The sequence below is a fragment of the Sorex araneus genome, chromosome 2 (genome assembly GCF_027595985.1).
Source record: "Sorex araneus isolate mSorAra2 chromosome 2, mSorAra2.pri, whole genome shotgun sequence".
Taxonomy (NCBI): domain Eukaryota; kingdom Metazoa; phylum Chordata; class Mammalia; order Eulipotyphla; family Soricidae; genus Sorex; species Sorex araneus.
In genome coordinates, this window is record NC_073303.1 from 284824164 (window position 1) to 284850460 (window position 26297).

The window sequence follows — 26297 nt, forward strand, 5'->3', positions numbered from 1 at the left end:
TTAAACTAAAAAAAAAACCATTGGTTCCATTTGATGATGAATATAGTAAGTGAGCTGAAAATCTTATTTTCTGTTTCCCCTTGCATGTTAGCCTGCCCCATGGGTTCAGAGGGAATTTAGTCTCTAGGAGAGGTCCTTCTCTATGCATTGGAAAATCAGAGTGTGTCTTCAGGGTAGGAGAAAAAGGTTTTAATCATTTATATCCAATCTTATCAGTATCCTCTCTCTATTGTCACAATACTAATTCTGTTTTTTAAAAAAATAAGTTCTCACTACAGGGAGAGATTTGCTAAGCTACGGTGCTTTTGTATTTTACACTTGAAATGTGTGAAATGTGCTCATCTCTGGGACTCACTGAGATCAAATCAGTATGAGAACAGGACATGAGTAAGTGTTAGTCTTCAATTCTCTGGAGGCTGTGAGGTGCAAAGGTTGATTCAGCAAAGAGAAAGTGCTTCTCTGAGGTATCAATCTTGTAGTAGGACTTTCAAAGTGAGAATCCAGACTGGAATAGCTTCTCACAGATATGCTTCCAGTTCCCTAGCACTTTTAAAATAACTTGTGTCTTGGTTTACAGGACAGTTATATTAACATCAGGGAAGAATTCTCTGATAGTGGCAGAGAAGGAAATTATCATTTTGCTTTAAATGGAAAATCCTTCCAGATTATAAGTCAACATTTCAGCAGTCTACTGCCGAAGGTAAGTCCTAAGAGGGGCCCAGTCTACAGGTGAAGATGAAGATGCCATCATGTATACAGCAAGATCTTATGTAGTGTGAAGATTTTAAATAGGTAGATATAGGCTGAGTGATAGTACAGTGGGTGGGGTGTTTGCCTAACACAGAGTTGTCTTAAGATCTGTCACCATCACCCCATATAGTCCCTGAGTCTACAAAAAGTGATCCCTGAAAGCAGAGCCACGACTAAGCCCTGAGCACTGCCAGGTGTGGCCCCAAAATCAAAATAAAATAATAGGGAAGATATATTCTAAGATTGGCAGAGAGCTTCGCCTAAGTTACTGCTAGCTCATTTGCTCCTAGATATAAATAATTAAACTTGATTAACCAATTTCCCACTGACTGTAAGATTAACATTTCAATGACTTCTCAAATGATAAGTATTGCTTCAAAATGGCAATCACAATATTGCTATGGTTTTACATTCTAGTGGAAATCCTACGATTATACTAGAAGGCAGGCCAAGAATAGAGAAATTCTTGCTAGGTTTTGGATAAAAAAATAAACCTTGGTATAGTAGAGGGTACAATCAAAAATTTTAATGAGGAAAAAAGCTCATAATTGAGCAGGTAGGTGATCACTGTATCACTGTCATCCCATTGCTCATAGATTTGTTTGAGCGGGCACCAGTAACATCTCTATTGTGAGACTTGTTGTTACTGTTTTTGACATATCGAATACGCCATGGGTAGCTTGCCAGGCTTTGCTGTGCAGGTGAGATACTCTTGGTAGCTTGCCAGGCTCTCGGAGAGGGGTGGAGGAATCGAACCCGGGTCAGCCACATGCAAGGCAAATGCCCTGCCTCTGTGCTATCGCTCCAAACCTTTTTTAGGTAAGTGATATGTATTAAAATATGCACACAGGCATGTATATGTACACACATGCATAATAAACAAACTGAAGAGAGATAACACCACTGCTCCCCAAAAATAATTACTTGCATTTAATTACTTATCATTTGACATACTGTTTAAGAAAAAAATTGTAGCAGAGACTGAAAGACTGAGTGAAGTCTAAGCTTAATTTATTGTCAAGAAGAGCAAGAGCGCACACATCTGTTCTTAGCACGAAGAACTGAGACTGTAGAATGAAGATCAGGTGAACAGAGCCTCTATGGCCTTTTAAACTCTGAACCACCAAGGCTCCATTGTCCAAATTAGGCTTGAAACATCAGCTAAACATCACCATCACCATTGGCCAAGACCAGATGGTTGTGAATGGCAAGTAGTCACTATTTCACTTTTAGGCTATACTTCTGCAATTTATGATAAGTTTTTTTGAGAAGCCATTCCTCCTTTTCTTCTCTTAGAATGCTGATTTCTTATTTTTTAACTATTTCTCAGACTCAACTAGCTTAAGGGTCTGATGAGTTTAGAATTTTTCAGAAACACATTTTCCATGAGAGCATAGTGAAATTCCTGTACATCATAATTTCCACCAACGACTTATTCAGCAGTCACCTTGACTGAAATTTGATCTCCACTGCATACTCATCTGCTGTTCAGCATCCCTAAGAGTATCTTAATATCCAAAGGCCACTTCTTAGAAATGTTGGTCTTCCCATTCATGGATCGCATGACCCAGTCAGTATTCTCAGTGTCACCAGTCGTTCCATGCATGTGATCCTGGGTCACATGATGAAGAATTTTCCTTTGGGTTTCCTTACAGATACTCATCAATGGGACCATCTTTGCAAGAATGTCTCCAGGACAGAAGTCCAGTCTGGTGGAAGAATTTCAGAAATTGGAGTAAGTTCTTTTCTTACCTTGTTTTGATTTGGGAGACATTCCTAGTGGTGCTCAGGTGTTCCTCCTGTCAGTGCTCAGGGAACCATATGGTGTCAGGTATAAACCTGGGTCTTCTGCATACGGAGCATGGGTTCACCCATTGATCTACCATCTTGGCTCCCTGGGGTAAGTTCTTTACCAATGCAAATGGCAGAAGTACATAAAGCATGATGCTTGGGGGTTATAAGAGGTGCAAGATACCACTTTGTTTAGTTTGGACTTTTTTCTCCCACAAAATATGCATTTTTAGAGGGAGAGAATTTCCCTAAAATTCTTGACTAACAAGCATTAACGATAGTGCCCCAAAGTTGTATTGTTCAAGCTCTGTGGTATTGGGGACCGTTAGGTTCAGCATTGCTTGGAGGTTACACAGTGCTGGGTATTAAACCAGGGTCTTGCATTTGTCAAACATGTGCCTCTCTCACTGTATCTTCATTTTCTTTTCCAAATTTTGTCATATTATGCAGGGGGGTTCATACCTGGTTGGCCTTAGGGAACCTTGCAGAGTTGGGGTCAGAACCTGAATTCCAACTGGGGCTCCCATCTTATAAGCCATCTTCCCAGGCCAAGGACAGTACTCCTCACCTGGCTGCATGTGACAATCAACTTGGAAACTGAGAAAATTATAATATCAACACGGATTGTCCTGAAGTTTTCATACAATTGCTCATGGGAGGAATGTGGGTCCCAGTGATTTAAAAACTCTCAACCCCTGAGTCAATTTTGCGTTCAGCATTGAGCACCATTGAGGTAGGCCATAAAGAGCAAGGAAAGGTGTGGAGATAAATCAGCCTGGAAAGGTAGTTTGAGCTCAATTTATGAAGGTACAATGAAAATTTAGATTTGACTTTTACAAGTTCTCATCACAGCTATGCCAAAGGGAGATACAGATGATGACATTCACATAAGCATATAAATAAAAACCCTTATGCCAAGGCATCTTCTGTATCCAACATTAGAAAAATACCCCTCTTCAAACACATGAGGACTCTCCTAACACAACAGGCAGTTCAAATAAGGAGCACATCTTTGGGAATCCTTTATTTCCTGTGAGTGCATCTGTCAGGAGCCCTGGCTGAAAGCACAGTGGAGAAACTGCCCTGCACCGGGAGTATGGGAGGGATGCACACTTTTCCAGCCTGTCCAAGTACTATTTCTTTAAGATACAGCCTGTCTTTCATCTTTGTCGACAGTTCAAGGGAGCAAATAGTCACTCGGGCTCAAAAAGCAATCTCAAAGCTGACATGCATTTTCTTTTGCCACTGTCCAAGGCTGCATGTTTTGTAGGAAAGCCACATGGTTTCCATTGAGTGACTGCTGACGGCAGTCGCTGTATTAACAGCACACACAAATTCTTGCTCATCATTTTCAAAGTTATCAGGTAATTGCCCACACTGTGCACTTACAGTGCTTTGTAGGGGAGAAAGTATGACGGTCAAGACAATCAAGTGAACAGAGAGAAATCTAGATCTAGTTTCCGTTCTTTGCTCTCTCTACTGACGAGACTGTCTCATCCTAGATTAGAAGCACCCATTCCATGGCCGGCAAAGTTCCTTCCTGAGACGTGGCTCACGGGAGGTCTCTGCAGGCTGTGGAATGAAGAATGGTGTGCTGGGTTTCTCAAAGGATCGCGTGAACTGCTGAGTTCCAATTTTTCTTTTAGTCCAACCTTAGGGAAACACCCTTGAATTACGTACGTTTGCACCCTAAGCAATGAGCTCATTTTATCTTTTTAATTAGAAAACGGGTTGAGTCAGATGGCTTTGATCTCCTCTGCAATTGACATGACTGCCTTTCAGTTACTTTGTAGGTATGTGCGGTGATGGAGCCAATGACTGTGGGGTGAGTAGCTGGCGGCGTGGGGGCATGACCTCACTCTCGACCATGCTTGCCCGAAGCCCATTAGCGATAGTTATCTCTTGGCATACGCGCCACCTCCATCCTCTTGAGAAGCTGATATGAAAGGTTTGGGAAGGCTGTGGTCAGAGCCACAACAATAACTCAGCGGTTTGGGGCCACACTGACAGTGCTGAGGGGACATTCCTGTGGCGTGTGGGAAATAGGAGGTGCCGGGGCTCGTACCCAGGCCTCCTGTAAATAAAGCATGCTCTCCAGTCCACTGGACAGTCTCTCTAGCTCTGCCGTCTCTTACAGCAGGAAGAACAAAGTGCTGGGACTAGCCACCTCTGGCCAGGGCTAGGTCTCCGAGCCCCCTGCCGTTCACAGCCTTTCCTTAAGTGGTCTTAGTGCATCAGGATGGCTGTGTTCGGACACTAAGGTGATATTTTGCTTGCAGGCTTTGAAAATGGCTCATGTGGGCATCTCTTTATCAGAGCAGGAGGCTTCTGTGGCTTCACCCTTCACTTCCAAAACACCAAACATTGAGTGTGTGCCTCACCTTATCAAGTAAGTAGACATACTCTCCAGGCAGAGTTTTTCTTTTTTCTTTTCTTTTCTTTTCTTTTCTTTTCTTTTCTTTTCTTTTCTTTTCTTTTCTTTTCTTTTCTTTTCTTTTCTTTTCTTTTCTTTTCTTTTCCTTTCCTTTCCTTTCCTTTCCTTTCCTTTCCTTTCTTTTCTTTTCTTTTCTTTTCTTTTCTTTTCTTTTCTTTCCTTTCCTTTTCTTTCCCTTCCTTTTCTTTTTACTTTTTAAAAATTTTTTTTAATTGAATCACTATGAGAGTGTTACAAAGCTTTCATGTATGTATGAGTTTCGGTTATGTAATCATCAAATACCCATCCCTTCACCAGTGCACATCTTTGACCATCAAAATCCCCAGTATCCACCACCTCCCATCCCAACCCCCCCTGCCGTGTGGCACACAATTTCCATAATACTCTCTCTCTACTTGGATTACATTCAATTTTTCAACACCAGTCCCACCATTATTATTTGGATTTTTCCCACCACCCTTCAAACCTGCTGAAAAGGCAACGCTAGACAATTAGTTTTGTATTGCTTATTGTGAATAGCATATAATATCCTCTGGAATTCTAATATTTTAATAATTAGGGTCTGGAGAGATCTCCGCAGTGAGTTGTTTGGTTCCGTGATGTGTTTGTGTGTATCTGGATCATGGCTGTTCAAGAGCTTAATAAGTAGCCTGAGGCAGTTCGTGGGCTTCATCTCAGAGTCCTGTCGGGGTGGCGGGGTTGGGGGAGGGAGTGGACAGGCGGGGAAGGTAAAGAGAGGGACCGTTCCTCTCCTGTCCCATGAGGCCCGGCATTTGCCACTACCATTACTGCATACCTGGACTTCTCATTGGGTTCTGGAAGATAGCAGCCACCGGGGTTCCTAGGGCCAGGCAGAGGGGTAGCACCTGCCCCTGTCTGCAGTAGCCCGGCGAGAGGTGCCTATTGCAAAGTCCAGAGGCATCTCTGCAGCGAGCTGCTTGGGTTTGAGATTCATGTGTTTCCCTCCCTCCCCTCCCCTCCCCTCCCCCCTCCCCTCCCCCCTCCCCTCCCCTCTCCCTTCCCCTCCCCTTTCCTCCCCCTCCCCTCCCCTCTCCCCTCCCCCTCCCCACCCCTCCCCTCCCCTTCCCTCCCCCTCCCCCTCCCCACCCCTCCCCTCCCCCTCCCCACCCCTCTCCTCCCCTTCCCTCCTCCTTCCCCTTTCCTCCCCCTCCCCACCCCTCCCCTCCCCTTCCCTCCCCCTTCCCCTTTCCTCCCCTCCCCCTTCCCCTTCCCTCCACTTCCCTCCCCTCTCCTCCCCTCCCCTAACCTCCCCTCCCTTCCCTTCCTCTCCCCTCCCCTCCCCTCCTCTTCCCTTCCCCTCCCCTCCCCTCCTCTTCCCTTCCCTTCCCTTCCCTTCCCTTCCCTTCCCTTCCCTTCCCTTCCCTTCCCTTCCCTTCCCTTCCCTTCCCTTCCCTTCCCTTCCCTTCCCTTCCCTCACCATGATATACAGTTACAAAGCTTTCATGATTGAGTTTCAGTCATGCAGTGATCAAACACCCATCCCTCCATTAGTCTACCTTACCCACCGCCACTATCCACAGTATTCTTCTTGTCACCCCTACCCCACCCCTGCCTCTATGGCAGGCACTTTCCTTCTTACTCTCTCTTTGCTTCTGAGCATCATGGTTCATAATACAGCTACTGAGATGCCATCATGTTTAGTCCTTTGTCTATTTTCAGCACACATCTCCCATCCTCAGAAATCCCTCCAACTATAATTGACTTAGTGGTTCCTTTTCTATCCCAACTGCCTTCTCTCCCAGTGCAGGAGGCAGGCTTCCAACTGTGAACCAGTCCTCCAGGCAGTGTTTTAATTGCTGTGTAGCTTTAGGTATGGATTCCATGGTTTGCCTGTGAAAGACCAATAACATTTTGTGTCCCAGGAAGGAGAGGGCTCTATGCTTTGTGGCAGACTGTGGTCAAATGGTCCCCTCTCAAATACATTTACCAGGAGATAGACTTAACACCGAGAAGAGTAGTCACATTGCTAGATTAAGTTCCTGAATAGGGTTTTTTAATTTGTTTTAGAAGACTAGACTTGACTTGATTTCTGTGTTGAAAGTACTAAATATCACTATCATCATATTTTTATTATAATTTATCTTATTTTGATTTTTTTCAGTCTTAGGGTCAAACCCAGGACCTTATATGTACTAGGCAAATGGTTTATGGCTGACCATCAACTTTGCCCCAGTTATTCTTATTTTAAATGTATCTCCTTAGACACTTTATCACAAGGGATTGATAACAACTTTTTATTTCTCATTTGCCTCTTTTTGCTTCCTTAGACTATACTTTTGTTTTCTTTAGTTATTTTGCCTACACTTGATGGTGACTAGAGGCTGCTTCTGGTTTTATGCTTTGTGGGGGGGTCCCTCCTGGCAGTATTTTAGGGACCACATGGTGCCAGGATCAAACCCAGGCCTCTGGCATGCAAAGGATGTGCTGTGGCCCTTTGACTTACCTTTGCTCCTCCTGGAGCATTCGTTTTATCCTCAATCTTCAAAATATTTCATCGCTGCTGCTCCTGCTTAAATTTCCCCTGGGGTTTCCTTCCCATCTGTCATTTTACAGAACTGGATTTTTGAATGATTGAAATGGTTTACATTATGGTTACTATAGGTTATAGCAATAGCATACTTACTATCAATATAGTGCTTTAATGCCTAGCTTATACTTCAAGATAGCCTGGGCACAGGAATGGTCACCTTTTCACAAAGAACATGTGACATAGGGAGTAACGAATACACATGGCCACATTGGATTGGGGGATGGTGTTAGAATTTATTTATTTCAAATGTGTTTAATCTACAAACACTGTCCTCTTTTCACCACATTAAAACAGTGATTTAGGTAGCTTGTCCCAACTTCTCAAATGTTATTCCTGCATTGGGCAAATAAATATAGAGTAAGCAGTTAGTATCATAGTATCATGTGCTCCAGTTAGCAGGTGCTATTTTGGGGCACTGACAGGGACCCAGAAACAGGAAAATAAAACATCCTTAAGTAGCATAAGGAGTCTGTGAGGAAGTCGGGGACTAGACACAAGCACAGATAAATCATGGCAAGAACAAAGGTAGGACGGTGGCCAAAGAGGTGGATTACCTGTTTCATCTGGGTCCAGTGGGAATGTCTTTCTAAGGGATGAGGGTGGAAGTTGTGGGGAAAGAGAATTTGCCTCTAGGCTGGGCAAATGTCAGCAGCTAATCCCTGACTAAATCATGTGAGAATTAGATTTTGGAATCTGAAGGAACCCTTATGACAAGGGTGTTTAAATTATTTTCCCCAAAAGAAACAAATGAAAGTGACATTTTATTTTTTTATTTATTTTTTTTTTAATTTATTTATTTTTAATTAGAGAATCACCGTGAGGGTACAGTTACAGATTTATACACTTTTGTGCTTATACTTCCCTCATACAAAGTTCGGGAACCCATCCCTTCACCAGTGCCCATTCTCCACCACCCGTAAACCCAGTGTCCCTCCCACCCTCCCCAATCCCATCTCCCCCCCACCCCACCCTGCCACTGTGGCAAGGCATTCCCTTCTGTTTTCTCTCTCCAATTAGCTGTTGTGGTTTGCAATAAAGGTGTTCAGTGGCCGCTGTGCTCAGTCTCTAGCCCTCATTCAGCCCGCAACTCCCTTCCCCCACATGGCCTTCGACTACAATGTAGTTGGTGATCGCTTCTCTGAGTTGACCTTTCCCCGGAACGTGAGGCCAGCCTCGAAGCCATGGAGTCAACCTCCTGGTACTTATTTCTACAGTTCTTGGGTGTTAGTCTCCCACTCTGTTATTCTATATACCATAGATGAGTGCCATCTTTCTATGTCTGTCTCTCTCTTTCTGACTCATTTCACTCAGCATGAAACTTTTCATGCCCATCCACTTGACTACAAAATTCTTGACCTCCTTTTTTCTAACAGCTGCATAGTATTCCATTGTATAGATGTACCAAAGTTTCCTCAACCAGTCATCCATTCTGGGGCATTCGGGTTTTTTCCAGATTCTGGCTATTGTAAACAGTGCTGCGATGAACATACATGTGCAGATGTTGTTTCGATTGTAGAAAGTGACATTTTAAAAGTAATCTACTTTATGCTTTAAATATATCCTTATATTAACAAAGCCATCAACACAACTGGGCGTGTTCATTATTTCTACTCCATTTAAATTTAATTTATGACTAATTTAAGTGGACACATTGACTCAGTCCTAGTTCAGTAGAAGTTGGGACTGTCAAATAGAATTCAAAGGGAAATATTGGCCAAACTTCTGGACCCCTGCATGAACACAGCATCCACACACCCCCCCATTCTCCCACCGACTTAATTAAATTCCACAAGTCTCACAATGCAGACATTACTGTTGCCCACTCGAGCAAATCCATGAACAACCAGACGGCAGTGCTACAGTTCACAGGTGAAGAAACTATAAGAAGGAAAATGAGCTTCCAAACCACATTAGAGAGAAGATGAGAGGTGCAGGGTCACTTCCCAGGTTTCTTAGGAACCTGGGAATGAAATAACGCTCATTTCAGGAGCTGAAATAATGCCCACAGAAAGAACAAGAGTAACTCCCATTGTGAGCTCTGTCGCTGGGCCTGTAGACCCTGGCCTGGCATTTTCTCTCCTGAAAATCTAGTCATTTAGCATGCTGACAGCCCAACTCCCACTGGCTCAGGGCTGGGGCCAGACTGTCAGACAAACAGTCAAGTAATCAGGCTTTTGATTTTTTTTTTCTCCTAAACTCAGCCAAACAGCAGAGAAAAATCTACAGCAATTTCCCCACGTGGCTTTCATTTCATTCCTTTCTCTTTTCTTACACAGGGAAGGACGTGCTGCGCTGGTCACTTCCTTTTGCATGTTTAAGTACATGGCTCTGTACAGCATGATTCAGTATGTTGGTGTTCTGCTGCTCTACTGGGTATGACTTGGGACCTAGCTTTTTGCTTAGCGATTCCTTGGATTTCTAGTATCAGGGCTGGCGCACCCTCATACGTGCAGGGCCTCTCAAGGAAGACAGCACACACTGTAGTCAAGTGCCAACAGCCAATTAAAATATAAACCTGGAAAGAGTTGTCTTGTCCGTTCCTGGACTCTTTGACACTGACATCTTAACCCCGCAGTGACTGAGAATAACAACCAAATCTTTTTCTCTCCCTAGCTATTACTTTTTTATCTTCATGGATTGTGTCTCTGTTTTTCCAATTCCAGCATGATTTTACCATTGCAAGGTATCCGTTAAGGAGATAATTTGTTGGCTGGAGTGCTGGCCAATATTTCATAGAGATTTTTTCCTGCAAAACACAAGCCAAATCTGAGTATTATTTGCAGTGTCAGAAGTTTTTTTTTGTTTGTTTGTTTATTTTTTGGGTCACACCCATCAATGCACAGGGGTCACTCCTGGCTCATGCACTCAGGAATTACTTCTGGCGGTGCTCAGGGGACCATATGGGATGCTGGGATTCGACCCCAGGTCGGCCGCGTGCAAGGCAAATGCCCTACCCACTGTGCTATCACTCCAGCCCCATGCAGTGTCAGAAGTTTTAAACACTCTCATTATGGTTGTTTTTAGTGACCTGGTGTCATTGGCCATAGAGTTGGGATGAGACATCAGTAAGAGTTGAAATTTATTTCAAATACCTTGATAACTGTAAAACATAGAACAATAATGGGGAGGGCTGCCTCTTGAATATTTAAGTTTTAATGTTAATAATTTATAAGACCTAATTATTAAAGTATACAAATTTAAATATTAATGATTTGAAAATTGATTATTGTTGTTTGTTTTGACTCTAATCCAGTTAGTGGTAGATTTGTATACTTGAACTTTTTTATATTGGCTTGCCTGACAACCAGCTAATAACACCCTGAAAATTTAGCAATCAACTCTCACGAGCTAACATATCTTGAATTCCAAATACAGTGACTGCAAATTGATATATCCTACAGCCCCTTCCCCCCCCACACACACATACACTGGTCTTGTGATGGCTTTTACTATTGAATGAAATCTAGAAGACTAGATGTGCTTGTTGTTTGTGAAGCCAACATGTGGGCCTTTTTGGTTCATGATGGTAGCACTGAAAAAGGGAATTCTATCATTATAATCATCTCTCTGTCTTGTCTTTACTGGGTGGAAAGTTTTAGTTCAGTTATTTCCACGTTTTTTCCTTTTCATGGTACTAGGAATTGGACTCAGAGCCTCACATATATAAGGCAGGCACTCTATAGCCAACCCCCCATTCTCTGTAATTACCAGATTAATTATCTTTCCCCCACTCATTAATAAATTACTTGAAGCAGGAACTATTTATAGAAATGCAACCTTATTTTGGAACTCTAATAACCCACACTTAAAAATAGAGTTAAACATGGATCATCTTTCTACCTGTCTCTTTCCACCGAGAGGTAGTGGAGAGAGAAGCAAGTAACCCCAAATCAGTAGACCTTCTGATTTTTTACCCTCTAGATTTTAAAGTTGCTTGTTAATAACACTGTGAAATTTTGGTCAGATCACCCCACATTTGTCATGTGTTGCAATTAGGAGTTTGCTGTATAATTATGCTGGATCCAACTTATTTACTAACAACTAGCAAAGAGAACAGAGATGAAATGAATATTGTGAGCTGTGTTCCATTAGGGAGGGAGGCTGTGGGCAAGGCTCACCCCAGAAAGCATGTGGAGGGCCTTGCCTGGCTGGGGGAGGTCACAGACTTGTCCACTAGTTGTCCTTCCAACATGAATATGCTTCTGGTCATATCTTCTCCTTGGAATATATTACAGCGAAAAGATGAATGCAGCTCAGATCTAACTTCATCCCCAAAGGCATAACTTTCTTGAGTTGCTTTGTTTTTCATTTTCAGGAGACGAACAGCCTTTCAAATTACCAGTTTTTGTTCCAGGATCTGGCCATCACAACTCTTATTGGTGTGACAAGTAAGTTATGATTATGATCATGAATCTAATTGGTTGGTGCTTGGAAGGAGAGTGGGTCACTGGTGATATTTGATCAGGTGGTGTGGATTACTGTTTGGGAGATTGAGGTAAACTGCAAAATGTTTAAAAACTGGCTCTTCAAAACTTTTTGCGCGTGCACACACATATACATCAACATAAGCCTATTATAAACTTGACAGAATGCAGAGATCATGTAGTGATCAATTTTTAAAATAACAACACTATGTAGTGCTGCTTCCTGCAAACTTTACTTAGTTCATTGATTCTCAGAAGCCTTCACTGAATCTTTACAAATTCATGAAACCTTTGGTTGCAATTGATGATGGAATTAGTTCCGGCAGACATGCTAGTTGACATTTTTCTTTACCTGAATGAGCAAAACAATGAAGATGTATGCTGTAATTTCAGTCATTTGTCAGTAATAGGAACAACTTGTTTATTGAACTGGATAACAGTTCTTGAATGCCAGAAGACTATTTCCTTAGTCAGGGATTGTGTCGGATATAATGGTTAAAGATGTGTCATACACTCAATTGGACACACTTTCCATTATTAACTTCAAAAACATAGAGACTACTAAAACATCACAGGGAAATTTGTACACAATCTATCTTGAAATTCATTATCTTTGTTTCCAATATATTTATTTAATTGTCTGCTCATATACTTGCCTTGAGAGAATGACTATTTTCTATAGCTGGCTTGCAAATCTTTTAGCAAACAGCTCTTGAGAGCCGGTATGAGTTGAAGGCACCAGCCACCACTGATTAGAAGGGTCATGTCATTAACACGTTCAAATAGGTGTTAGTTGGACTGGAGAGAGAGAGTACAGGGGTTAAGGTTTGCCTTGCATGCAACTGATCTTGGTTTGGTCCTCAGAACAACACCAGGAGTGCTCCTTGAGCACAGAGGTAGGAGTAAACCCTAAGCACAGTCAGAGGTGACCAAAAATCCCTCCCTACCTCCCCGCTCCCCCCTCTCCCCCACACACTCAAAAGAGGTTTCAGTCAGGCCTCATCTGCAGACCTGCTTCATGGCTTTGCTTGCACTTGTTTTCCTTCTTTCTCCTCTCACCCTAATCTGAACAGCTATCACACCAGCTTGTTTAAAATCACCGTCTTTGGAGGAGGGACTCAAGAGGAACAGCACAACAACACGACACTCGAGCTGCCACCTTCGTGATGACTCTTGCCAAGCCCACTGTCCCTTCCTTGCCGTCAGCATCTATGGCCACGTCCCTCTTCTTGAATCAGACCACTTCAAACCCAGGGTCAAACCACTTCCTTGTCCTTGAATTTCTCAATTGCTCTTGGTGGCCTCAAATGATTGCTTCTTCTGGCTTTTCTGAATCCACAGTCTTTGGGATTATCTATGTGTCATTTGGATGATTTCAGCTTTATCATCTCTTTCGTTGGTCTTGTAGCTGTCCCCTAAATTTTAAACTGTTGGAAGATTTGCACTGGGTTTCACTTGTGGGTTTTTTTTTATTTGTAACCTCTCCTTAAGTGATTTCAACTAGTTTGATGACTAAAGTTTGCATGCTGATGAATTCCATGACGAATATGTACTCCATACAGCCTGAATGTCTATCCTAAACTCTGAATTCACAGGTACTCTTCAGCTAAGCTTGAATATTTGACAAAATTCAAACTAAACATGCCAAAAGAAAACTTCATTCAACTTGATCAAATATTTGATGCAAGTATGAAGTATCTACTAAGCTTACGACTATTGTGCTATAAACTTGGAATAATTTGGTGAATAAAATACAGCAAAATTCCGTATTTTCATGTAGCTAACAACTTGAAAATAGGGAATTTTGCTGGCTCCCTATTATTTGTTCAAGTCATTATTAGTCCAACCTGTACATCTAGCTCTGAAACATACCCTGCTTCCTTTAGTTTCGTTTCTAGGAGATCCAGTCTCAGAAACCAGTCACAGCTCTCCTGTGGATTGCTGCAGTCCATCTTGCTTCTATTCCTGCTATCTTCTCTGAATCCTCTTTACCTTTCACACAGCTTCGAGAGGGTTGTTTTCATTTATTTTGTTTATTTTTATTTTCGAGCCATCATCCCTGGCGATTTCTAGGGGTTACTCTGGACTCTGTGCTCAGGTGTCAGTACAGTGGTGATTGGAGAACTAAGCATCAAACCCAGGATTCCTGCCTACAAAGCAAGAGCTTAGTTAAAGATGTTTTTTTTTTTTTTTTTGAGCTAACCCCCTGGCCCCAGAGGATATTTTTTTTTAAATCTGTATTTTATTGTCCTCCTCTTGCTCAAAATGTTCCAGTGGCTTTTAACTTATTTTTTAATCCAACGTGATTCAGCTCCTACTGCTTCTTCAATTTCACCTCTAACCCATACTGTCTCTCACTTTTGGCATAATTATAAATAAGATTGTGTTTCTTAATTTCTTCTTGTTCTTTATTGTTACCATCTTTGCCCATTTTATTTCTTGTTGTCTAATTGCTTTGGCTTTTCTTTCAATACTAAATTGAAACAAAATTAGTGATAGTGGATGAAATTGTCCATCAGTATTGTTCTTGATTTAAAAGAAAAGCTTTCTATTTTTTTACCATTGAGGATATTAATTGTGGTTTTAATAATATGATCTTTTTCTTGGATATCTTTCTTCTATTCCCATTTTACTGAAAGATTTTATTATATGTAGATGCTGAATCTTGTTAAATGCTTTTTTGGCATTTACTAATATTACCATATTATTTTTATAACCCTAATTTGTGACTTAGTGTATTATAATGGTTTACTTGTACATGCTGAACCAGACTTGTGTACCAAGAATAAATCTTTATTAGATAGAGTGTATATAACTACTACTACTAATTCTAACTATATGACAATAATAACTATAACTTGATAATAGGTATAGCTTTGAATATATTGTTGAATACAATTTGTTGAACTTATAAAAGTATATATTCATTAGAAACATAAGTTTAATTTTTAAATAAATTGAATTTACTTCTTGTGTATGGTGGTCTTATTTGATCTTATTATCAAGATAATATTGGCTTCATAAAATACATAGAGTTATTCTTTCTTCATTTTTTTTGAAGCATCTGAGGAGAGTAAGCTAAAATAAATCTCAGGAATTTGGTAAAATTTACTGGAAAAACTATCTGTTCCAGGAATTTTATTTATGGGAAGTTTTTAATTAGTGTTTCAATTTCCCTATCTTTGGTTCTTGGTTTTCTATTGTTTTGGTTTGCCAGCTTGTATTCATTTTAAATTTAATCATTTCTTTTAGGTTATCAAATTTGTTGTACAGTTTTTCACAGTAGCACAACATTATAAGGTGATTATAATGTTATAATCACCTTATCATTTTTGTGATATCACTGGTAATTTTTCCTTTTTCATTTCTGATTCTATTTATTAGAGTTTTCTATTTTTACATATATAGCTAAGGGTACATTTATTTTATATTTTTTAAATTTAGTTCTTAACCTTTTGGTGGGCTGGGGCAATAGCACAGCGGTAGGGCTTTCGCCTTTCATGCAGCCGACCAGTGTTCGATTCCTCCACCCCTCTCGGAGAGCCCGGCAAGCTACTGAGAGTATCGTGCCCGCACAGCAGAGCCTGTCAAGCTACCCGTGAAGTATTGGATATGCCAAAAACAGTAATAATAAGTCTCTCAATGAGAGATGTTACTGGTACCCACTCGAACAAATCGATGAGCAACGGGATGACAGTGACAGTGACAGTGAACCTTTTGGTATCATTTTTATTTGTATCACATTTATTTATATTCTGTTGTAAATTCTAAACTCTAAGGGAACAACTATAAGATTAAATCACCACTTGTCACTTGTATCACTTGTCTTCCTGTTGATCTTCGATTTGCTCGAGCGGGCGCCAGTAACGTCTCCATTTGTCCCTGTCATGAGCTAGTGTAGCCCAATGATATCTGCTCCCTCCAGGAACAGGAAGAGCCTCAAACTGTTCATTCAGGGTTTTAACAAAGAAGTCTGACCATCTCGTTGGAGGGCAGCCACATGGTGTTTTGACATCCCGTGGAGTCCAGTCAGTAACAGCTCTAGTCCAGTGGTCATCTCTGAATCTCATTACATGTCCGCCCCATCTGATTTTTGATGTCTTGGCAAATGAGACAGCATCCCTGATTCTTGATCGTCGGCGGAGGTCGAAGCTCTGGATTCCTTCTCTCACTTGAGTGAGACGTGATATTCCTAGCATAGTTCTTTCGATTCCTCGCTGGGATACCTGAATAGTGTACTCATCCTGTTTGCATAGGGTCCAGGTCTCTGAGGTGTAAGTTAGCGCAGGAAGAATGGTGGAATCGAAAAGATGTGCCTGGAGTCGGAGGTCCTTCATTCTCTTAACCACTTCTTTGACGCTCTTGAAGGCATTCCACGCTGCTCTCTTCCTCCTGAGCAGTTCTGGCACCAAGTCGTTCCTCATGTTGAGTTCTTGACCCAGGTACACATAGCTGCTGCATTTGGAGATGTTTGTTCCATTGAGAGCAAATGGAGCACCAGGGACTAGTTTGTTTTTCATGAGCATCGTCTTGTTGAGGTTCAGCTGCAGTCTGACCTTTCCACACTCATGATTGAAGTCGGCCAGCATTTGTGCCACTTGGCTAATGTTTGGCGTTATGAAAACAATGTCATCAGCGAAGCGCAGGTGGTGTAGTTGCTGACCGTCTTCACTCCCATTCCTTCCCATTCCAGTCGTCGCATGACATTTTTGAGGGTGGTATTGAAGAGTTTTGGTGAAATCCCTGCCGAACCCCTCTCTTTATGTTAATGATCACTTCCTTGTAGAATGGTGAGATCCTGGTGGTGAATCCGTAATACAGCTCTCAGAGGATCTTAATGTACTGAGTTTGAATGCCCTGTTTGGCTAGGGCTTCAATGACTGCTTCAGTCTCAACAGAATCAAAGGCCTTCTTTAAGTTGATGAATGTTAGACAGAGCGGCATCTTGAACTCTCGTGAAACTTCAATGAGTTTGGTCACTGTGTGGATATGATCTATCGTGCTGAATCCTTTTCGGAACCCGGCTTGCTTGTGTGGTTGTCCTTCATCTAGTGTTCTGCCTATTCTATTCAGGATGACACGAGTGAACAACTTGTAGACGACAAGGCAGGCAGATTGGGCAATAGTTGATGATGTCGTGGATATCTCCTTTCTTGTACAACAGAACAGTCCTGCTGGTTTTCCACTGGGATGAAACTTTGCATTCAGACAGGTAGCATGTGAAGAGCCGAGCCAATGTATTGATGAGTACTGGTGACAGAGTCTTCAGGTGTTTGGGTCTGACCTTGTCTGGACCGGGTGCTGTACGCGTCTTTATTGATGAAATGGCATGTTGGATTTCAGAAGGGAGGACGTTGGGAATGACATATCCATCCTTCAGAATTTGGTATGTGGGCAGGTGGATATGGCTGTCAAAGAGATCCGAGTAGAAGTTGTAAATAATCCTCTTCATTGCCTTTCTGGAAGATGTGATATATGTCGGACGTCGGAGGGCCATCATCTTGGTCTTGTAGTTGGCAAAGGACAGGTGAGCGTTGCAAATACTTTTCCCGGCTTCTGCTGCATCAGTCAACACTGCTGCTCTTCTCTCTTTGAGGTCTTACTTTATAGCCTCTCTGCACAGCTTTGCAAGCTCAGACATTAGATTGTGGTTGCCTGAGGCTCGCGCCAAACCATGTTGACGAATGAGCTTAAGAGTTTCCAAAGACAGATGTCTGTTTGTGGCTTTCTCACTCTCGGCATTCCTCGTGCAGTCATGGAGGTGCTGAACCAGTCGATCGTATCCCTTGTCGATGTTGTCAAGGACGGCATCTTTCCACGTTGCCACGATAGTGCCAAAGAGATCCCAGTTGGTGGTCATTCTGGGAGTTCTTCTCTTAAACTCAAACTTTTCAGACCTTTCTCCCTGCTCTGTGAAATAGAATTTTGCATGAAGGAGATGGTGGTCCAATCCCATTTGGAATTTTGGGTCAACAGGCTGCTCTCCGGACACTTGGGCCAAACCTCACGCATGAGTGAAGCCCCACAAAACCAGGTAAACAGAACTTTGCGACCTTGAACTCTAGGCCCAACGAGACCTGGAAACAAGATCCTCTGTCTGCCTCCTCCAATCTCCGGCACTTTAGGGAGGGGGGTCAAACCCAGATGCCTCACCCTACCCAAGCCAGATAAATACCTCACTGGCTGACCCCCACTACATCCACTACCCAGCCACTGCCACTCTCCAGGCCGCTCTCCAGACTGTGGTCACGAGACACACCATAACATACTTAATACTCATATTCCATATTTCCTGCACCCTATTTGATAGGGTTCAAATATGGTGTGAACCATGGGAACACCTCTAAGGGCGATTGGAGGCCTCCCTAAAAGCCCCCATCCCTCTCAGAGAAACTGGCAAGCTACCAGGAGTACCCTGCTCTCATGGCAGAGACTAGCAAGCTACCCATGGCGTATTCAATATGCCAAAAACAAGAACAAAAATGGGCCTCATTCACCCAACACTGAAAGAACCCCAATAAGGCAGTGTTAATAAAGATGAGCAAGGAGAGGCTGAAGAAATCTCAGGGACTAACTAGACTGCCAACGAAGAAAGACTAAAGTGACTATCTGTACTTTCAATGCACGTACACTGGCATCGGAAGCATCCATCTAGGACCTGATGGTGCAAGCGCAGAAGATCAAGTACGACGTCATTGGTCTGACCAAAATGAGAAGACATCAATCACATTACTCCATTTTCGACACTGGAGAAGGATTGTTCCTCGGAACATGCGACAACAGAAGTGTTGGTGGCTTTGGTGTCTTTGTCAACACAAACTTGACCATGAGCATTGATTCATTTGAATGCCTAACAACCCGAATCGGACAACTACGCTTGAATATATATGGCTCACTGCCGGCAATTTCTATCTTCGTCGTCTATGCACCAACATCCAACTACGATGAAGAAGAAATTGAGAAGTTCAATATGGAACTGGAGAGGTTCTATAAAGAAGACCACACCTTCTACAAGATTATTGTTGGTGATTTTAATGCCAAGATAAGACTGAGAAGGTTGCCCGAAGAACTCCACATTGGGACCCCTGGCCTAGAATGGAACCATCAGGGTGAGAGACTGTCTGAGTTCATCATGTCGACCAAGACCATCCATGGTAACTCACAGTTCCAGAAGGCCGAATCTAAACGCTGGTCATGGGAGTCTCCTGGTGGACAGTTCCACAATGAAATTGACCACATCATACTCAATCGAAGGTTTTGCCTGACCGATGTCGCTATTGTCCCAAATCACCACAGTAAGATAAAATCTTTTACTTCTCATTAAAAAAATATTTTTATGAATACCTGTATTTTTTTCATTGACTACACAGTAACTTTAATTTCTATGAAATACAAAGGAACCAATCTAGAGAACAAATTTCTTCTCAGCAAAATTAAGGAAGTGTAAGGCCACTAAATTCCATAAATTTTGCAAGCCTTTAGAAGATGTGTACTAACGTTTCTGTTGAGAAAATTTAGTTCTTAGTTGTTATATGTGATCTTTTTCCCCCTGTCTTTACTGCTTTTTTAAAAAAACTTTTGTACTTAATCACTGTGGGATAGACCCTTACAAAGCTGTTCATAATTAGATTTCAGTCATACAGTGAATACCTGTATTCTAACTTCTGTATTAGTGTTGTTTTTCATGTATATCAGGTTCTAATGTTTTTATTCTGTGGTTTTATATGTTTTTCATTTTCTCTAGATATTTTTAATTTTTAATTTTACTTTCTTTTTTGACCCAGTGGTTGCTGAGAGGGTCAAATTTTGCTGATATAATTTTTATATGCATGAGGTTTTATGTTTTTTTGTGGTTGATTTATAATTTTCTGGCATTATGATCTTAAAAAATACTTGGTATTATTTCATTTTTCATAAACTCATTGAGATTTTGTGTCCCAGTATTTATCCTTGTAAAAAATTTTAAAAGGTGCATTAGTTTAAAAAGTGAATTGGGGGCTGGCCTCATATGCTGGGGGAGAGAGCAGCTCGGATAGAGAAGGGAACACCAAGTGGAGGATGTTGGGAGGACCCATTCGGGTTGGAGGATGCGAACTGGAAGTAGACTGTGGACCGAACAGGAAGGCCACTCAATACCTCTATTGCAGGCTACAGCACCAAGAAGGAGAGAGAATGAGGGAGAGTGCCCTGCCGCAGAGGCGGGGTGGGGTTGTGGGGGATGGGGTGGGGGTGTGAGGGGGATGCTGGGATCGTTGGTGGGGGTGAGTGGGCACTGGTGGAGGGACGGGTAAACAATCACTATATGAGTGGGATGCGGGCACAGGGGTTCATGGGTTTGTGGCTGTACATCATGGTGATTCTCTAATAAAAAATTTAAAAAAATTTTTTTAAAGTGAATTGGACTGGGAGACAAATGTTCTATTGTTATCAATACATTAAGCCAATCTGTTCTAGTTTATCATTCAAGTTTAAATATACATTTATTTATTTTTAAATATATATATTTATTTATTAATTAAAACACATAATTTACAAAGTTGTTCATAATAGAATTGTTTCAGGCATACAGTGTTGTAACACTAAGCCTTGCTGAAGGTCCCAGCTCTCCAAGGGAGCAGGCATATAACAAATTTATTTGATGTTGCTTGATCCAATAAAATTTAAAGAAATGGCAAAAATAGAATTATCAGAGGATAAATCAACATATGTCCATTTGTAATGATTAATTGGTGTACTATTTTAAACTATAGAAATATGGATGCATTAAATTTTATTTTGTACTTGAACCTTATTGCAGTAATCATATATTTCCTGTCATAAATGAGGTTTCCTTTTTTTTTTACTCTCTTGGCAGGCATATAACAAATTTACTTCATATTGCTTGGTCCAAAAACCTTTTGTAAAATATGTAACACTTCATGAATTTGTATGTCATCTTTGTTCAGGAGTCATGCTAACTTTCTCTTTATCTGTACAATTTTAGTATATATGCAGCCCAAACGAGCACTATCATTAAAGATTTTTATTTCCTTTTTATTCTGTTTAGTTGATATGTTCATAATTTTATGTGGGATGCTATTGTATTGTTAATATCACCCTGATTATTCTATTAATAATTGCTTAGTATGTCCTTCTGCTCTTCATTTGATACACATAAATTATAATCTTCCTATTGTAGAAACCCTTTACTGCTATTAGTGTTAATCCTTATATCTTATTACTCCTTTGAGCTGGAAATATGTTATATGATTTAGAGTAGAGCACATACATTTTTTTAAAAAGTTAACACTTGCTAGTAGGATTGTTTTGCAATCAGTTATTTTGAGTCTGTGTTGTCTTGGAAGCTAAGATGTGTTTTCTGTGGCAGGAAACAGTTGGAATTTTTTTGGAAAAGGCTCTCCCAAGCTGTGTTCAGGAAGTCTCAGGTTCACTCCTGATAGTACTCAACCAACAAAGCTAGAAGCTGTGCTGAGCCTCCAGGTCCTCCCTTGCATGGCTTGGAAGCTACCAAGACCCATCAGTTGATGGTTGGTTGAGAGGCACCCAGGACTCTCCACTTTGTGGTGCTAGGGTTGGGGATGGGGTACCAGGAATAGAATGTAGATTCTTGTGCATGCAAGGCACATACCACTGACCCCTGAGTATCTTCGGACCCTGAATTTGAGGCCTTGAACTATTCTACCATTCTATACCATATACCTGGTGAGTTCAGAACATTAAAATTAAAGATGCTGGGATGTGTTAGATAGCAAAGGGGTCAGAAGCACATGCCTTGTATACACCTGTCTTTGATCTCTGGCACCACATGGCCCCAACCACTGTTAGTTGGAGCTCTAGAGGCTCTAGAAGCCTCGAAGAGCTCTAAAGGCCTCGAAGTATAGCCAAATGTGGCTTTGGTGACCACCAGCACCCCAAATCCAAGTAGCACCACACCACCAGGCCTAACATCAAACCTTCTGTCCGAATTGGCCAGATATTACTGGGAGTGTCCCTTAGATCCTCTGACCTCTGCTTGCATGTCCCTCTCCTGATTTAAGGTGATTATTAAAATGTTAAATATTTGTTGATGTCAGTTATATTGATGTCAGTTGTTTTCTTTTGGGGTCACCTCTTTGGTGATGCTCCTGGCTCAGGGATCACTCCTGGCGGTGCCCAGGGGACCACATAAGATGTTGGGAATTGAACCTAGGTCATCCTCATGCAAGGCACATGCCCTAACTGCTGTAACACCCTGGCCCCTCTTTTCAGTTGTTTTCTTGACTTGTCAGTATTTTTCTGTTTTCCCTCTAATTTTTAGCTTTCACTTTCACATCCTCTGTCCAACTATGATCGAATTTCTTTGTCCATTTGCTTTTCTCACCTAGATTTTGTTTAAAACTTGTCTGTAAGTTTAAATATGAAATTCTGTATTTGTGGCTGATTTGGCAGATCACTGTTGTATTTGTCTTAGTGGAAACCACATTCTTCCTATATTTTACCAACTGTGCTCACCCTAGAACTTTCGCTTTTTTCCATTTTCTTTGCCTAAACTCCTCTCCTCTGGGATCCTTGTGCCACTGAGGTTTTCTGGTTCTTTACATGAAAGCAGAAATATCATCACCGCAGAATGAGCATTTGAATAGTGGCCAAGCACTGATTGCCTATTATACAACTCTGCCTTTTTTTCACGATCTGAAAACATGATATTCATTTACATTTTTATTTGCTTTTGCCTGCCTACCCTCCTCCAAGTGTTCCTTTGTCAGAAAAGCACTTATTTGGTCATGGTTAAATTCCAAATACTTCTAATAGTGCTCAACATACAAAGAGCATACCAAATATTTTCTAAGTCAATGGGTGAAAGAACACCATTGACTAGGCTTTCTCTTTCCAAATTTCTCCTTCACCTCAAGCCAAATCTATTTCAGTGTAACTTAAATTGCTCCATTTTGCTATTTGATGTGATACAGATCGGCCTGGTTTTTCTTCCTGGAGTCATAATTTGAAAGCAGCTTTCGTTTTCCTGTGACTGTTGTCTTCCTTATTATAGGAATATTCGGGGACTGCAGAGATAGTACAGCTGGTAGGGTGCTTGCCTTGCTTGCAGTGGACCTGGGTTTGATCTCTGGCATTCCATATCATAGTTCCTGGGGCCCCACCAGGAGTGATCCATGAGCATCACTGGGTGTCGCTCCCAAATCAAACAAAACAAATGAACAGGAACATCCAGATTTTAGATTTGCTTTTCTTTAGATAAAAAACTTGATTTTTTTACTTTTAGGGTTGTTTAATATCCATATATTGATTGTGAAAAGCATATGAAAAGTATTATAAGGCATCACTGTATCACTGTATTATTGTCATTCTGTTGTTCATCTATTTCCTCAAGCAGGCACCAGTAATGTCTCCATTCGTCCCAGCCATGAGATTTTAGCAGCCTCTCCTTAGTTGTCTTTACCAATGATTGGAGACTTCTTTCAGGATCAGAGGAATGGACCTGTATTGTTACTGTTTTTGGCATATTGAATATGCCACGGGGAGCTTGCCAGGCTCTGCTGTGTGGGTGGGATACTCTTGGTAGCTTGCCGGGCTCTCCGACAGACATATATATTTATTTCCCTCTATGATGATGTGTTCCACAGACACAAAGCGGCAGCACGGTCTACGAATATGTTCATTCATGTATGAGGCTCGGTCCGAGGGTACAGAAAGTGGCCTGGAGTGTGGTAGTGGAGGTTGGCTGCTGGAGCTGGGTTCCTTGAGGTGGGGAGGGCTTTCACTTCTGGGGCACCCCAAGTGAAAACGGCCTGGCGCAGGGTCCAGTGACATGGTTATGGGGGCTTCATTTTATGCTCCCTTCCGGGAGAAGCAGTTGTGAGTTCTGGAGGGTGGCCAATCAGGAGATTATCTGTCGCCAGCAGGAGGTGGCTTATGGGTGTGACCCCTGGGTCGCTGGAGACTGGGGGAAGCAGACAGAGGATCTGCTCCCAGATCCCATTGAGCCCAGAGTCCAGGATCACAAAGTTCCATTTAAAGATCACTGTGTCACTGTCATCCCGTTGCTCATCGATTTGTTTGAGCGGGCACCAGTAACATCTCTCATTGAGAGACTTATTGTTACTGTTTTTGGCATATCCAATACGCATGGGTAGCTTGCCAGCCTCTGCCGTGCAGGTTCCATACTCTAGGTAGCTTGCCAGGCTCTCTGAGAGGGGCGGAGGAATCGAACACGGGTCAGCCACGTGAAAGGTGAACGCCCAACCACTGTGCTATCGCTCCATTTAAAGATGAATCTTTAAATTTGTTATGCCTTATAGTCATGTGGAACTTTGTAATTATAAGGTATAACAAATTTAAAGATCCATCTTTTATTCTACTTTCCAAAGCTAAACTGTTGCGTGAACGTTCTGCAATCGGAGGCGCTGAGATAGGAACGCGGAAGAAATAATCACTGATTGGAGGACTAAGGCTCGCTCTGGCTCTTAGCAAAGGCAGATGGCCTCGTGGACCTCCTTTTATTGATCATGGTACCTCTAAAGGGCGCAATATAGTGACGTCACCAAAGGCATCAAAAAATGTTACAGGGAGAACATTGAGACAATGGAACATATCGTTTCCTTGTATGGGTAGGCCTATAGCCTCGGGAAAAGAATACAGAACTGAGAAGGGAAAGATACAAAACCGAAACTGAAACCTTCTTCAGGTACCTGGATTTACATCCCAAAGACTAGGCTGTGCTTGCCACTTCAAATACAAACTGGGCAGGCACCTGAAATCTGCATCCCAAAGACAAAGCTGGGCCAGAGCCTACATTTTACAATCTCAAAGGTCAGGCCTGGCTAACACCATCTGCATGTCAAAGACCAGCCAGGCTTCTGTGAGAGAAGGAAAAACTGCTCTTTTCAGTATTCTGAAATTATTTTTCTGAAGGCAGCTTGAAGGGGGAAAATGTTCAGCTTCATCCAAACCAGTCAGGACACACGAGAAATCTCACCCATTTTCATGGGTCCCTATGTTCCTGTCCGTAGTACGGTACAGTATACATGGGCTCGCCCTGATAGCTCAGTCCAGCCCCAACACTAAACAACTAAAGTCTTTGAATATATTTCTTTATATATAAATATGTGCGTGTGTGTATATATATTGTTTTGCAGAGTGCACAACAATATTAAGAACAATTCACCATGCCAGGGGATTGACCTGGACTTTTCCATGTCCATTGCAAGTACCATAACCCTGCACTGTCTCTCAGGATGCAAGAACTTAGTTTTTCAAATGTAAAAACCTTGTATTCGCCCCCTGCCCTTCCTTGTTCTTGATGTCGTGGCTGTCATGGTGGTGGTGGCTGCAGTGGCTGGGGTCTCACACACACTTGGCTGCGGTGCCCTGCAGGGCGGGGAGCCCACTGGGTGCTCACTGCACTCCTTCAGTCTCGGTTCTCACTGTACCTGTGCTCCCTGGGGCTTGTGGTCTTAGTTGGACATACAAATTACCTTCTCTGGGATTGTTCCAGTGCTCCACACATACTCACCAGGGTTCACACTTTGGGGTGATGAGTTTGGACGACGCCTGGCTGTGTTCAAGGCTTACTCCTGGGTCTGTGCTCAGGGATCACTGCAGGTGGTTTTTTTAGGGGACCATGTAAAGTGCTGGAGGCTGACCCAGAGTAGGCTCCCTGCAAGGCAAATGTCTTAATGTACTTCCTCTCCTTCCCCATGCTTTTCTTTAGTTCATGGAGCATACCGACAACAGCTGTTTTAAATTCTTGACTCAGGTCCTGGAGAAATAGTAGAGAAGCTCGGAGTACCTATCTTGAAAACCTATGATCACAAGTTAAAATCTCGAGTGGTACTTCCGTGTTTATGCCTGGCAGTTCTCTGCTGGGATCAATGGCAGCACAACGGATTTCTGGCCGCACTGGAGCCAGTTGTGTGTACAGGCATCATGATGCAAGGGGGGAATGGGCGACGCTTAGAAAGCACCACACTCAACTTAGAAGCTATGTGAACAAAGGCCAGAGAGAGAGTGCGAGTGGTGAGGCGCTCGCCTTGCAGGCGACTGAACCCTGCACTGCATATCCCCACAGCACAGAGTCAGGAGTGATCTCCAAACTACACCCCACAGACACCGGAGCTGTGTCATGCTCAGGCTCTCCTCCAGGACCCTGCGCTTGAAAGACTGGCACCCCTGACCACCCCTGAGCTGTCTCCCTGGCCCTACGTTGCATTTTTCTTGTTTCAACATGTGTTTGCTTGCTATGATCATCTTAGTTTCTCAGAGTTCTGACAAACTTGTTTTTGATGGTTTCTGCTTGTCTTTCAAGGCTGCTGTGGTGATAGGGACTGCTTGCTCTGCCATTTTGCTAGCA

General features: G+C 42.3%; 1 protein-coding gene and 1 non-coding gene across 3 annotated transcripts in view; one reads left to right on the top strand and one right to left on the bottom strand.

The window, feature by feature from the left end:
* Positions 1-26297, top strand: part of ATP13A4 (ATPase 13A4) — a 159856-nt gene that overhangs the window by 116962 nt on the left and 16597 nt on the right. For both annotated transcript variants that reach the window (XM_055127706.1, XM_004602996.2), the window contains 6 exons: positions 578-700; positions 2406-2485; positions 4324-4366; positions 4821-4930; positions 9803-9899; positions 11842-11914. In XM_055127706.1, coding sequence (XP_054983681.1) covers positions 578-700; positions 2406-2485; positions 4324-4366; positions 4821-4930; positions 9803-9899; positions 11842-11914 — 526 coding nt within the window. The remainder of the gene's footprint in view (positions 1-577; positions 701-2405; positions 2486-4323; positions 4367-4820; positions 4931-9802; positions 9900-11841; positions 11915-26297) is intronic.
* Positions 20851-20957, bottom strand: LOC129402868 (U6 spliceosomal RNA). The gene has a single exon (XR_008628902.1). It is a non-coding gene; the product is annotated as a U6 spliceosomal RNA (small nuclear RNA).